Source organism: Numenius arquata, chromosome Z (genome assembly GCF_964106895.1).
Source record: "Numenius arquata chromosome Z, bNumArq3.hap1.1, whole genome shotgun sequence".
Taxonomy (NCBI): domain Eukaryota; kingdom Metazoa; phylum Chordata; class Aves; order Charadriiformes; family Scolopacidae; genus Numenius; species Numenius arquata.
Window position 1 is genome coordinate 44060937 of NC_133616.1, and position 15235 is coordinate 44076171.

Below are 15235 nucleotides of genomic sequence, written 5' to 3' on the forward strand. Positions count from 1 at the left end.
TTGGTTAAATGTGAAATATATTTGGAAATAAAAGGTCAAGAGTCCCCTTTGTTTTTTTTAAAAAACATGCACTGATTGCATGAAATTGCTTTTAGGGAAAGAAAAGCTCTTAAAACTCATTCTTCTGTCTCATGGGCTCCCAGTTCCCTCTTTCCACTCTAGTGCAGGAGTCTGCCTCAAAGATGTGGGTACTCTGAACAGAGGCTGAAAAAGAGACTGTCTCCAACTTGCTTCTGCCATTAAAAAAATCACCAGTTTAATTTGGATATACACACACCATTACAGCCTGTAGGTGGAGACAGTTGTCAACTCAGAAAAGCGGGGAGAGAACTGCAAAAGGAAATTTACAGGGGAGTCAGATGGACCTCATCTGTAACAGAAGCCTACTCCTCAAAAAGGGCTGGTGTGTTTCCATATGGGATGAGTGGATGGTTCCTGCAGTGTAATTACACCTACATGGTTGAACTATTAGAATTGTATTTCTCTCTGTGGACAAACTTGTGTGGAAGTTTAGTCTCCAATATGTATAGTTCCTGATACCTACTACATACCTTTAAATGGTCAAGTTTTAACTGATAATAAATTACTGAGCACTCTGAAAAATACCACAATATTTCAATGGAGAATTGGTATCAAAGAGCTCTTTAGAATTACATTTATGTGGCCTACAAATGATGCAGTTAATGCTTCCCATAATACAACCTCTAAGAAAATAAATTCTTTAATCGCCATTTTTATAAACTGGGTTATTTCATATTTATTATCAATTCTGCAATATTGACCTTACTACAGAGCTACTTGCTGGATCATGGTTATGTTGCTTTAAAGGAGGATTTGCTATTGATGTTTAAAGAACATCCTGGTTTCAGACACTCCTAAAGCAAAGCCCTTCTCAGGGAGCCATAATCCTCCTGGCATAGAAAGGAAGCTACTGATACAATGTAAATCTAATTCCTTGCTTGAAGAAAACTAGATGGCTTAGTACTAAGGGGGTTTTTCCAACTACTTAAGTACTTGGGTGTGCTAAAGTCAAGAGAAATTTTTGTGTTAACTCACTCACTGGAGTCAGTAGTGGAGCTAAAATAGTATTGCTGTTAGTTTTAAGTGTGTATTTTTACAGGAGAACAACGCATATTAGCTTGTTTATGTGGGCAAGTGCTAGAAGTCTGAAACTCTGCGTCTGCATACTCAAATATGCATTTAAAATAATGCAGTTCATGCATTCAAATGCGTGTATTTATGACTAATTAGTGCTTCCAAGACAATGCGCTCAAAGGCTGTAGTGGGACTGGTCTGAACACCCAGTGGGTGCATACAACCAATGTGTCGGCTCTGGTAGCTGTGTCCACCTAAGTTAGCAGGACATTGAGGTCTCCCTGCGTAATGCTAAGGGTGCAGTACGGGTACAGCCGGGCTCTGACAGTTTTCTCTAAAGACATACCCTAACACTTGCCTACTCTCTCTCAAGAGCTAAACTGAGATTGAGACATTTCTCTTCTGGAGGGAGCTTTGAAATATTTTGGGGCAAGAATTGGACAGCTTAGTGCTACATGCAAACATCGTAAATTATGAGAAAGACATAAAAAAGCACTTTTGACCATCTTATTCTCTAAGTAAATGAGAACTGTTTCAAGAGAGAATAGGCTGGCTGTCACTCACTGATGTCAGAAGAGAGAAATCTCTTTCTGCAGCAGGAGCAGATGGAGTATGTTTTGGTGTTGCTGTGTGCTTCTCTATCACTCTGTTTACCATATATAGTCTGACAGCAAAACATATGCAGCTCTGAAAATAAACTTATGGGTTTTATTTTCTTGTTTTTCAGTATGAAAATAATGTCCTTGTCCTTGTTGTACTCTTCTAAAAATTCCACATGTCTTTTGCTGGCTTACCCCATAGAATAAGACTGATGGATATACACAGAAGCAAACTTTTGTGACTGTCTCGTCCCTAGTTATGGCTTTAGTCAGCAAAGGATTTTGCATCACCAGCGAGCCATTAAAAAATCACCTTGAAAAAGTCATACTCGTAAGGCATTCTGGAAAAACATAGGAAAAATAACATTGCGGGTGGGAATTAAACCATTTCACCCCCAGAATATCTAATTGTGCATGCAAATTGTCATTTGAGTGCTCAATAGAGTGAAGGTGAGAGGATACTGGAAAGTGAAACAAAAGTTACAAAATACTGCAATTAAAATATAACTTATATTTCTTTTTGAAATGCTTCATTGTTTTCCCCTTTAAGATGTTCTGACTATTTTTAGTAACAGCATATTTTGTAGGTATCATCTTCTTTCTTACGTAGCGACAGACCTAAGTGTGAAGAATATCCAGATTGGAATGTCATCTCCAGGTAAAAAAAAGAAGATAAAAGGTGTGTAAGCCCATGGTCGGGTGCCTGAAATACCAGACAGAAGAATGGTTTCTAAAAAAGTCCTGATACATTTCTCATGGTTGGGTGGGTTTTTTTTTGCTTTCTGTGTTCTTGATTCCAGCCTAAGCACGTATTGTGGCATGGGCTACATGTGAGAGCAAAATCAGACAGGGTGCTGGTGTGGGTTAGAGAGCACAGAGCACGTAAGCTGTGTTCCAGCAGTTTCCCAACAAGATCTCCTAGGGGAAAGCTGGGAAATCTCCCTGGGATCTTATTATGTAATAACATAATAATAATAATAAATGTAATAATAATGTAATGTAATTCTTCCTCCTTGTGCATGGGCAGCTTCTACCTCTTCTACCTGGATAAGTATACACATAGGATTTCCACTTCTATAGGGATAATGTCTGTGAGGCAGTGGGCACAGCACTGCAGGACAGAACAGCATAGCTTCGTATAGTACCTTTACTTGTGGAGAGGTGGAGAAGCTAGGCTGGAGGAAATATTTCTTTCAGTGACCATGTAGAAGCCTTTTAACCTATTCCATGTAGAAACATACCCAAAAGTCCTGTGATAATAGACTAAATAAGTGTAACCTAACTCCGTGTAAGGCAATAAATGAAGGGCTCTATGTGAAGTTCCCAAATTTTCTATTCAGAGTGTAATACAGTAAGGAATAGTTTACTTCCTAGTCGATTTCTCTGGTTACTGCACTGGTACCAAAAGACATATAATGAATCTATTTCCCAGCCATACTGTTCCTTTTTCTGTTGTCAATCTGCGACATACAGTATACATAAGACCTGTCTTACCTTAAAAGCAAAGAAATGATCTGTATAATTCTCACCAAACACAAACTTAGCACCTGTGTCAGAGTACTCCAGAAAAGTCTGGGGACAGAAAGCAAAGAAAGTTAGCCATAAGCTCTGTGTCCCTGCCCCAAAACTAAACAAATATCGTTAGTTGTCTTGCAGAGAGCTGGTGGGGTCCAAGGACATTGTGCTGTGCTTTGTATGGGTCCAGGCTTCACTGACTGTGTCTGGCTGAACTGAGGGTCTTTGCTCTGCTCTGCTCTACCAAGACCATAGGCTGCTTCAGAGTATGGAGATAACCAGCAAGGGCTTAGGGTACATTTTCCTGCTGTATCCAACAAGGTAAAGGCTGAAAACTATACTAAAAGATTTATTTTGTTAAATCCTGATACTGTGGTGCATTTCTACACTCCCTCTCATGCAAATAAGTGCAATTAAAGATACAGTTTAAATGGAGCTTTACTGGCTGAAGTAACTAATTTTGAAAAGAGTAGCCAAAAGCTAATCTAAAAAAAAATCTTCCACTTTTTAATTCTGTTATGGCAGAGAATTTTTATTCTCCTGATGTCAACATACGCAATTAAGGATACAGTTTAAAAAGGAGATATAGGTAGAGTAATGACAGGAGTGACGGTAAACCATATGGAGCTAACGAAAGGGGGCACCAGACCTACTTCAGTCGGAGACTGAGACTTCAGGCAAGACTGAGAACCCAGTGACAAAACCCAGGTGACTGCCACTGCTGGCAGATTAGCAGCAACAGAAGTTAGACCTGTGCCTTAGCTCCCACGCAGAGACGGTACATTCTGCACTGTCTTGTTTTAAATGTGCTTAATTATCTCTACTGTGAAGAACAGCTGTGTGAATAGTATCCCTGGGGTGAAAAGTCTGAATGTCATTCAGTGAGTACTTGCTGATCTATTAACTTCCAGTAATGGACTTAAAAAACTTTGTGCCCGAAGACTGCCTACAGGGGCACCGATGGATGAATCCCGTCCTCTCTCTAGAGATCCTTTGCTGCTTGCAAGGAGCTGGTTTTCCAGCTCCCAGCTGTGGATGACCTTTAAGGGCATTCAGTCAATAATGTAAAATTAATGAAACTTGGGCAGTTATAATTTCAGTCCAAAGATGGTAAAGCCATTGAGAAACAGGGTCACTCTGGTCATTACTCATCAGCCTGTCCTATATGGTCTTGTATTAACTGGACAAAAAAGAAATGAGAAGATTGAATTCAGGTAGTCAGTTGCCTTTCTGAGAACCCAGTTTTTCTCGAGAGGGGAAAACATCCAAGGCAAACAGACCCTTGAACTGCCTGGCTGTCTAAAGACAGAAAATGATATAAAAAAATAAAATTTTTGCCCAGTAGCTTACCTGGATCTGATTGCCTAGCCAGTTAAACATATCAAACCCCACTTCTGTCCTCAGAATAAGAAGCCCAAGAGTAAATTGCATTCCTATTCCTGAAAACACTGTTCTCCAAGCAACCTAGATGGATAGAAAAATAAAAATAAAGAAACCACTTGTTATTTAAATAAATAATAGTTTACTTTAGATGTTTGTCAAAATAATGTAAGGGGATTGTCTGATTATCCTGCAGGATAGGAACAGCTGCCAAAACAGGTTGTAGGGGACTTAGAGCATGAGTCACCTCTCCTAATTTGAGAGCTCTGCAATGTGGATGTCTCTGAGCTAGCTGCTGAAAGCCTGGCTAGGTAAGTACGGACATGCCTGTTTCACCATCACAGACTACACATAACCAAGTGGGAGGAAACGAAGAGACAGATCTTCCTGTGCTACAGTTGGAATAGATGTACATGAGGGCAGCAGGCAAGATTATTTTTTTTAAACTGAAACGGAAACATAAAAAAAAAAGCAACAGCATCAGAGTCTTCACATATCTGGACTGGGAATAAGGATATTTGCTACAGTTTTTTCTGTGTGGTTGGGTAACTTCAATTCTGTTTCTGTGTGCCAGCTTTAAAGAGCTTTGATACTTAAGAACTATTCACAGTTATTGCAATTCATATGACATAAGGCAGTTGTAGGAAAAACTGTGGCTGCCTGTGACCAGTCCCTCTTTACTACACTGCAGATTTCTGCTCTGCTGCCTCAGAAAACATCTTTGTTTTGTGAAAATTGAATCTGATTATTTACAAAGCAAAGAGCCGAGATAGCACTCTCTAATTTATTCAGATGATATTTGAATAACACAAGCCAATTAAGTGTAATGAGGACCCATGGGAGAGCACAAAGCATTTGGAGTACATGAGTTTTCACCTCAGTTGGAGACAGCAGTTGCAAAAGATGGGGAGTGGCAGGTCCATTAGTCCCTGCTGAGGGAATTTTTTCTTTTAAAAAACTCTCAGCACTAATGCAGGAGTGTTGAAAAAATGTTGGTGAAACTTGGTAACCTGGACAATGGATTAATATATGACTGATGAAAGCATGCGCTGTATGCTTGGCAGGCATACAATGGTAAAAGCTGAGGTGGGAGTTATGATGGCTGAAGTAACCCCTCTGTAATATCACAGCAGTACAGAGTGGACATCTTAGCTGGAAAATTAAAATAAATGGCATTGATAAGCCCATGGGAGTGGGTTAGTGAAAAGCAAGGACCTCAGCTTGTCCTCACTTGCAGTGAGAAAAAAAACTTGTGAGAGATTAAGAGCTACATGAGGGAAGTACAGCTCCAGTTCCATGCACTTTGTGTTGTCTTCAAATAAGTGCCTGTGAAGTCCTAAGGAGTGCAGCAAGCCTCCTGTTGGTGGAAAGCATGGTGCAGGCCTGCCTCAGCTTGCGCTGATGCTCCAGGAGCAAATGCGTTCCAATCTGCATCAGGGCTGGAACAAAGGAAGGGCAGCTGCCTCCCAGAATAGTGAGAGCCAGATGTGGATATCATCCCACACATGCTCCCCAGGATGTCAGAGCAAAATGGCTTTCCTCAGAAATGAAATACATCACTGGGTTTTGGAAAGCCTAATTTTTGATGCTCATGGGGTTTCTGTTACTCTTACTGAACTTGGTGCCTAGGGTAGGGGAATAGCTTTTGAGACATTGAACAAAAAACCTGCAGAAGATCCAACGTGGACTAAATACTCACTTTGGCTGGATATTTGGAAAAGATAAACATCAGCAGAACATACAACACAAGCCCACAAAAGGAGATCAGATGTTGGGATCCCTGTTTTGCTGTGTCAAAGATGAGCCAGCAGATGATAGTTACAACGAGAGCTGCATACAACACCCTAGGAAAAAAAAGTGTCAGGTATGACATCCTGAAGAAGACCAGATGCTCCTTCCCCTCCCCATAACATTTACGTCTCTGTGTGTGAATGAACTCTCTGAGCAATGTATTAAGCTGAAATGGGTAGCTCTACACAAGCAGGAACCTGCCTTTACTGATGCAACTCTGACAACAACATCTTTTGGTGGCATCCAGAAGAAATGTCCTCCAATCCTGTCCCCAAAGTCAGAATATGAAGGAAACCCAGTAAAGCATGAGTGACTCTTGTCTCAGTGTTATTTCTGTTAAGTGAAGTGTGAGAAGATGACGTCCTTTCTCACTCCATCCTCCTTTTCCTTTCCTGTCTTCTTTCTTGAATCTTTTCTTAGCTCTGGGCAAGACAGCCTGTGGTTTTTATGAATTGTGTTATGCTGTTTAACTGGTGGGCCTATTGAACACACACTGCTGAGAAGCATGTTACAAACTGTTTACTCCTTTATAAGCAGCTGTAGTCTGTTTAGAAAAATAACTTTTAATCATAACAATTTTAACTATCTTAGAAACAATGACAAGAGCCATGTGTATGTCTTTGTTCGGTGTTTCTATGGTCTCTACTATCACAGAACCATGTTCACCTTGCATATTGAAGGTAATTCTAACAACAGCAGCCTGAGAGGCAAGGAAATAGTCAACCCACCTACAGAGGCGAAAACTAAACATAGTCCCAGTTCTTTGATATTACTTGTGTCTAACAGTCGTTTAGCTTCCACTGATTTCAGTGGTACCTAGATACCTAAATTCTGGTTTTAGACCTGGATCAAAAATATTGCAGGCCAGCTGCACAAAATGGCGTGGGCATTGTAGTGCTGAGTAACACTGTCTACACTTGAGAGACTTCCTGTCTCTTGGAGGAACCTGTGCCCTACACTTAAGCACTTAATCTGTGATACTTACATTTTAAGGATTGCAGCCCAAGTAATACAGCACTTACTGCCCTGGCTTGTTTCATCAGTTCATCTGGGCTGTCCTGTTTTGTACGCTCCTTCCCCTAAAGGCTGCCAGATCATTTAATGGAGGTGCCTGTGTGTGACTGCTCTCTAATGTGGCTCCTGAGCAGAAGGACCACAATCTTTACAGCATCTTTCTTAGCAATTCCTGGTCCTGTGGCAAAACTAATTTAAAATCTTAAGAATAAGTTGGGATATTTTCCTGAACCCAGAATGACTTCTCCTTAGACCTTCTTCTCTCTCAGATAGAAGGTGAGATAGCTAAGGTAAAAGGCAGCTGGCCAATTTCCTTTTCCTTTCTAATGAGATTTCATTTGGTCTTTTTCTTTGGTCTACAAGTCTCCTTTGGATCTCCATTTTCCCAGGAATAACTTAAATATTCCTGATAACTACTCAAGAATACTTGGAATAAATATCTACCAGATCTAAGTGTCTACCATTTATCTATCAGATGAATGTCTACCATCCAAAATAAGGTTGTGTGACCAAATGACCAAACCACCAAATGTGGCTGGCATGTTTTGATTCCCAAAGGTCAAGTAAAAATTGCTATGGGTATACATGTGTCTAGACAACACACTTCAGTCTTTAGCAGTTTGCATATGTTAGTGTTAAGGTTTTCATGAATCTCATGGACTTCTGAAAAACTGACAGTGAGACACTTTCTGGCTTGCAGTATGAATGCAGAAAGCTACAATACACCTGAGCCCTGTAGATATACTCTCTTGCCAGCAGAAACTTGTCCTGTCTGAATTTGAGGAATTTTTTTTGCACTTTCTGTCAAGATTTTTGACACCTAGCTACTGTATTGCAATCTTAAAGGTGTGTCTGGCACATATAAACCGGGAAATATTGAATTATTCTGTACGTATTCTTTCCTTTTTACTGCAATTTGTATGATTGATCCATCTCCCTGTGCTTATGGAGGTATAAGCTGAAATAAAACTACAGGGATAAATCAACTAATACTTTGTCCTTCTCCATAATAGGAAGTAATCCATACTTACCATTTAATCCGAAACCAATGTTTCTCCAGGTATCTTTCCCTAAGGGAAAATAATGCAGCAATTCTGTCTTCATACTTAGCTATTAAAAAATCCCAACAGATGAAGAAGATAGCTAGGACAGTGACGATAAAGAGTGGCAAGGCTCTCTGAAAATTCAAGCTGCAGGCTGTGATAACTACTATCAAGTATGCTGTCACAGAAACAAGAATATATATGTCAGTTAGGTTAGTCTTTTTAAAAACAGAATCAAATCTTAAACTTGACGGATGTGGTTAAAGTCAGGACTGTTTCTATCTTTTAAGTGCTTTTCTGACGTGGCCTAAATACTCAAAAATTTTGCTTTCATAGTGTTGTTACTTATGATATGCTTATTGATACGAAAGGTGGCTTTCATCCTGTCAAAGCAAGTTATATGCTTTGACCAAGACATGTTCATATCAAATATGTTAAACACTTGAGAAAATTAAACTCATCTACAGAACTCCTTTTTCCTGTGTAAAAACCGTGAACTATGGGTCTTGTTCCTTCTTTCACAGGAGAATGAGTTTATCCAATAAAACCAGAAGAAACACTTAGAAACATTTGTCAATTGCCTGATTCGATGGTTTTCTCAAGTAATTAGGAAGCTTAGAAGTAGCTTATTTTGTCATTTGGCAGGTTCATTGCTAACACACTCTGGCCAATGAAACATTCCGTTCTTGTAAAAAATAATCTGATTTTGTCTATGTCAAATAAGGAAGAAGAATTACTGTTTTGTGTAAGTCAAGTTGCTTTATATGGAATTAACGTATGAGACCTTGACATAGCCTTAGAACTCAGTTGCTTTTTTGAGCCAGGATATGTCTGCTCTATGACAAAGGAAGACAAGCTGATGCCAGGAGGGCAGGATATTCATCATCCAAGTGGCCCTTTTATAACCATTTTATGGTATGCTGGTGCCTATCACACAGACTTATTTTAGGTCTACATGTTCTCAGTGTTCAGGTAGGAGGATATCAAAAAGAAACTTGGTGAAGTGGAAGGAAACAAACCAACTTATTGGATAATTTGCAAAGGTACAAAGAAGAATATCTGAATAACTTTGCAATGCATGCTGACATATACCACATTTTCTCTAGTAAACATTTGCTGTGAATATCAAGTCATATGGGTCAGAACAGAAAACTTTCATTTCTAGCCTGCTGACTTAAGTTCAGTCCAAGTTGGTGCCTGACTCCTTTTAATGTGATTTCATGATTTTGGGCAGCTTCCTAAAACTGTAGTTTAGCAGGCCTCTTCGTTGGGGTTGATAACAGAGTAGATACAAAGACTGAACTACCCTTTTATCCCAAATTTAATTGCTAGTCAGAGTGGAAACATGCTGAAGGAGCAGTGTAGCAAGATCTGTGTTTTTGTTATGTCCAGGAAGGAGTGGAAGTTTTGTGATCTGGAGCTTTCTCTGGGCTAAATTCCCTTTTACCTCCTTTCAGATGCATTCTTTAAGACAGACAAGAGTTTTTCTGTCAGATACAAGACAGGGACAGTCTCTAATCTCATACAGGTAAAGAAATAAGGCTTCAGCAACCTGGCTGCAATATACTGTACCTGTTATTAAAATCCCATAGATCACATAGTGAATTCTGGTCTTATGTTTCTTGTAAAAGTCACAAGCTTTATCATATTTCTTTTCTAAATGCCTAGGAAAATGCAAAAAACAAACAGATCAGAAACTTTAGCTGTAAATAAAAAAGAAGAGCAATTTGCACAGAAAAATCAGGTCAAATTGATCAAAGTTTCTCCACTAGAGCATGCTGCACTTGGTAAAGGTCAATTTTGGATTCCAAAGTGCCAAAGAAGATCATGCCAACATCTGCAAAGCTTTGGCAGGGGAAGGGGGGTAGAAGTGAGGAAACTTCTTTGCTGTGATGTTGGATAAGTGAAAAAGAAAATCTGGCAGCTATCTAATGGGCCAATCCATCGACGATCTAATGGACCAAAGTTAGCAGGCCAGTTCTGCTAGCCTCTGAAGCACACCTCTTTCATGAGGAGGTCTGCTAATGGGGTTAGTGCAAACCGGGTAGGTAGTTAAAGATTCAGTGCCCATTACTAGACCCATAGATTGTTAATACAGCCAGCCCAGCATTGCTATGGGGAGGAGTAGTGTTGCTATAGCTGTGAAGGGCTAAGGCTGCATTTGTGTGTGCAAAATAACCAATGTCCATCTAAAAACTTATTACAGTGTGCATAGATGTTTTTGGCTATTCTGGATAAACTCCTGAAAGGAGGTTGTAAGGAGTGGGGTGTTGATCTCTTTTCCCAAGGAAGCAGCGATAGCACAAGAGGAAATGGCCTCAAGTTGCGCCAGGGGAGATTTAGATTGGGTTGTTAAGCATTGGAACAGGGAAATGGTTGGGTCACCATCCCTGGAGATATTTAAAAGACATGTCGATGTGGCGCTTAGGTATATGGTTTAGTGGTGGACTTGGCAGTGTTAGGTTAATGGTTGGAGTCAATGATCTTAAAGGTCTTTTCCAACATAAATGGTTGGAATCCTGTGATTCTGGATTTCTATGATTCTATGATTTGAAAATTTCATTTTAATAACATTAAATAATATTTTAATAACATTTTAATAATATTAAATTTAATAACATCATCTAAGACTCATTAGTTCATGGAAGCTAAAAGGGATTTGTTATATTTCAATGTCCTGTTCTAGTACCTGTTCTTCCAATTATTATATACTTCTTATCTCATTAACACAGAGTGATTTCATGAGGGAGGTTGAAATGCAGGGAAATAGCAGTTAAGAGAGTTAAGTCAACATAGATTTCCAAAGTTAAGTGTGCTGGTGATGTGGATGTATTTCACTTACAAAAGCTGTAGGTAAATAAACACCCTTGTATTGTGCAAGCTGAACCAGAAACCATAGCTGTAGCTCTGTTTCTCTAAAGCAGTGCCTCACACCCTACAATCTAAAACGGCAATGTTATATTTAGAGATGCTAATTAACCAGACTGCACTTGTTGGAAACTAGATGCAGCTGAAGTCAGATGCACACCGAAATTCAGCATTAATACCATTCTTTTCTGCACTAAAAAAAAAAAAAAGAAAAAAAAAGAAAAAAAAAAAGAAAAAAAAAGATTAATTTAAAAGAAATTGGAGAGAAACAAGGAGTACTAACTTAATTAATATCAGCATTGAGAACTGCAGAGCAGGAACATGCTCCTTCACCAGTACAAACAGTAACAGGGTCTCTGAGAAATCTTGATTGGTTTTGATACTTCAGTTTTGGTCCTGTGAATTCCTGTTGCTTCACAGATCATAGTTGTTTGGGTTTTTTTTCCTTGTTAGAGCATTTTGTTGTCTATCCATTCTCAGGAGAGACATTAGATACAACATGAAAAGAAAAGAAAGGATAAATGAGAGACAGATGCATGAATAAGCCAGAGAGACTTTGTCAAATTTACAGTTCATCCATCAATCAAAAAAAAAGGAAAAAATATTATCTCTTATCTGTTACTGCTTCTTTTGTGTCCTTTGGGATTTAAAAAAGTTGTTTTAAGATTACAATTCCTTGTAATCTCTTCTTTGCTCTAACATCTCTTTCTCCCTTGTTAATTTATTAGTTTAGGTGATTATCACTTTGGGAGTAGGGTATCTTAAAAGTTTAGGCATATGCGTCATAAATATGCAGCTCTGTTCTGAAAGGTGGCAGAAAAAAACATCTTTCTTATGAAATCTGATTAATTTGCTGAGGAAAAATTATTTTCTAAAAGCTGACCCTGTAGGTTCAAAGTGCAGCATGTTGCTGATGGCTTTTTCTTAACCAAAGATGTTGAAAAAGCAGGTATCACTTAAGCACATTTAAAGGATAACTTTAATATAAAATATTTGTATATGCCAAAACTAGTCTTGCTTGCAGTTTGCAACTTAGAAATCCTTTTTCTGGTCTGCACGTACTCTATAAGTGAATGTTAACACCTTGCACATGTGGTGAATCCTTGTTATTGACAGACTGATCTTTCAAAGGGGTTGTGTCTCAGTCCAAGGCTACTCAGTACTATCTGTTGAAAGAAATCAATGACACATTCAAAATGAAGGCATGCTTTGTGAATGCCTCTTTTGAGCAGATACAAGGAAGGCATTAGATCACATTAGTGCCTGCTTTTAGGAGCTAATTTACAAAAAAAAAAAAAACTTGGTATAGATACCATTGCCCTTGTCAGGTGCTCAACATGAAACCTAGACAAAATGCAAAACCGGAGAGCACAGACCAAGCCGTAGCCTGAATGTAATCAGAATAGAGCTAAGTGCTCTTCAGCTTGCAGCCTATGAGGAGCTTACACTGCTCGAGGCAATGATATCTACTGCTGATGGAAGAACAAGGGGACCTCGGGAACAGAAAACCCTCTGAGTTAAACCTTATTTATCCCTCGGCTCTCCATGGGAGTACAAATAAATGAGAATGAATAAAAAACCTACAGGCTTCATCTCTGTGGCAATTCAACCCATCCCTGTGCAGAGATACCTCTTGTCCCAGTGACTCCTGTGGGCCCAGGTTTGACAGACCCTGCTAATGTTGTACAGCCATTTGCATGCCAACACTTGCCTGTGCAACTGACTAGCTTAATTCTGCATAAACCTGGATACTTGCCACTGGAAAGTGACAAACTTGGATGTTTGATCTATCAAATCTCAGCTTTTGTTTTTTCTAGACAAGGCTCTAAATGTTATAAACAAGAAAGTGTTTCATGTTATGCACTGCTAAAGGAATGAGAAATCTCCAAAGAAGAGAGAGGAGAAACGAGAGACTATTTAAATGACTTCTCAATAGTTTTGCTGGAGTTTTGAAGCAATATTTTAATATGATGGCATCATTAAACCTGATCCTATTAATGTATCTTTAAGATCTGTATGTACAACTTGAAAGCATAATTAAAACCTTCACTGCTACTGTATATAAGTGTACTAGTAGTAGATAGTAGTAGATATAGTAGGTATATAGTAGATATATAGTGATATAGATACATATAATAGTAGATATATATACACAAATATATCATTTTTACAGGTATGAGATCTTTCCAAGTAGTCCAGTTTGAGTGAGACAAACTCCTATTTGAGATAAACAGTAAGTGAGTTGCTAGAATCAACTGGTAGAAAGACAGGTTCAAAGCTGAAATGGTGTGCTGTATAGCAGAATGCAGCCATAGAAATCAGGGGAAAAAATACAGCATGATTTCTAGGAAGGTTTATATGAAGATTCAATATGACAGAAAAATATAAATACATTAAAATATAATTTTAAGTATTGTGTCTTAATTTTTTAAATGTTTTATGCAGGGCTTATAGTTTTTGCCAAAAAACTAATCCTCAAGTAAAATGTAGATGTGTGTTTTCACTGTGTGGTCACTTGCCACCCGTGTTAACAGAGTGTAAAAATTCTGCTCCATCAAAATGGCTTTCTTTACAGCTGTTCTATTATTTTCCACTGTGGTAAATAGCTATACAAACTAAAGGACAATAGTGAATCTTTAACTACAACAAGAGATCACTGATGAAGAGCTCTCTTTAAAAAATGTTCTTTTGGAAATACTGGAAAGGTAGTTAATGTACAAAAAAATAAATACTGCTTTATAGCAAGGCTTTAGAAGAATAGTTCCATGGTCACACAGTCAGTTGAAAGATATAATAATTTTAAATACAATGTGTTTCTGTATTACACAATTTGCTAGGCAAGACTAAGGTCTGTGCAGCATAGGGGTATGCCAGTGAAATTTAGAGCTGTTGCTCCAGAAGCATAAACATTGGCAGCTTATTGCTTAGGCCAGGACAAAGTGAGTGGAAAACCTACTCATCCAAAAGACATTACCCTTTCAAGCGTGGTTGCTCATCGTCTACTGAGTCACATTTGTTTTCATGCAGATCACTCGAGTCACGTTTGTTTTCATGCACATCACTCTCAATATTGACGCGTTCTTCCTCCTGGAAAACAGATCGGGGACCCAGGCTGTCAGAGGGGTGCATGCTTGTTAAGTAGGTGCAAAAAAACAGATCCCCGCTTCCAGATGGCTGAAGCAGTCTCAAGACTTTCCCATCTGCACTGAGTCCATGGCTCCAGCTCTCCTGTCTGCCACCGATGCTGTCATCGTATCAGGCAAACCCAGTGGTTAGACTGTGGCTGTGAACTTTCCCAAGCCAACCACATCATTTTGAAAGGGGAAATAAAGAGGGGTTAGGGGGAAATACCAGTGTTACTTAGACCTGAAGAAGACCCTATACAGATTACTGTCGTGTAGACTCTGAAAAGTGAGAGCTGCAGGTAGGCGTGCTAGAGCTGCTAATTAGCCAGCTTGCCCAGCACCTCCTGTTTCTCTTGCTTCTCTTTTTGCAGAACTTTAATATGGTGGAAATTTTATGTATGAAGAACGGTTAAATTTGGGGGGTGGGATGAGGTATATTGTTTTAAAAATTCAACAAAGCCAATAAATTTATTCCTACAAATAGCTGCTGAGAGAAATGAACAGATAACAATACTCTAAATAGAGCTAGCATCTATGGGCTTTGTCACAGAAACCTGAAGTTTGGCCAGGCAGCACGCTTTCATCAGGCCAGCACCTTTTTGCTGCCTGAATCCACATAAACCCAGTGGCAATAAAGCTTTCCAGCAACCGCTGTCTGACCTCTGCCATGTTTGAGGACCATCCTAGAGGCGGCTGGGGGCAGCACAGCCCCTTGGAGCCGCACCCATGGGGGACTGCCGTGCCCACCTCGGCACTGTCTGGAGAGAGAGTGGAAGAGACCCTGCTCTGGGAGTACGTACCTCCA

At 39.3% G+C, this 15235-nt stretch overlaps 1 protein-coding gene across 1 annotated transcript in view; it reads right to left on the minus strand.

Moving 5' to 3' along the window:
* The window catches only part of SLC28A3 (solute carrier family 28 member 3), a 43887-nt gene that overhangs the window by 16586 nt on the left and 12066 nt on the right, over nucleotides 1-15235 (minus strand). Inside the window, exons 3-9 of the mRNA XM_074166364.1 lie at nucleotides 14338-14392; nucleotides 14280-14307; nucleotides 10010-10101; nucleotides 8426-8615; nucleotides 6289-6433; nucleotides 4560-4673; nucleotides 3189-3266 (exon numbers count right to left, since the gene is read on the minus strand). Of these exons, the coding sequence (XP_074022465.1) occupies nucleotides 3189-3266; nucleotides 4560-4673; nucleotides 6289-6433; nucleotides 8426-8615; nucleotides 10010-10101; nucleotides 14280-14307; nucleotides 14338-14392 (702 nt within the window). The remainder of the gene's footprint in view (nucleotides 1-3188; nucleotides 3267-4559; nucleotides 4674-6288; nucleotides 6434-8425; nucleotides 8616-10009; nucleotides 10102-14279; nucleotides 14308-14337; nucleotides 14393-15235) is intronic.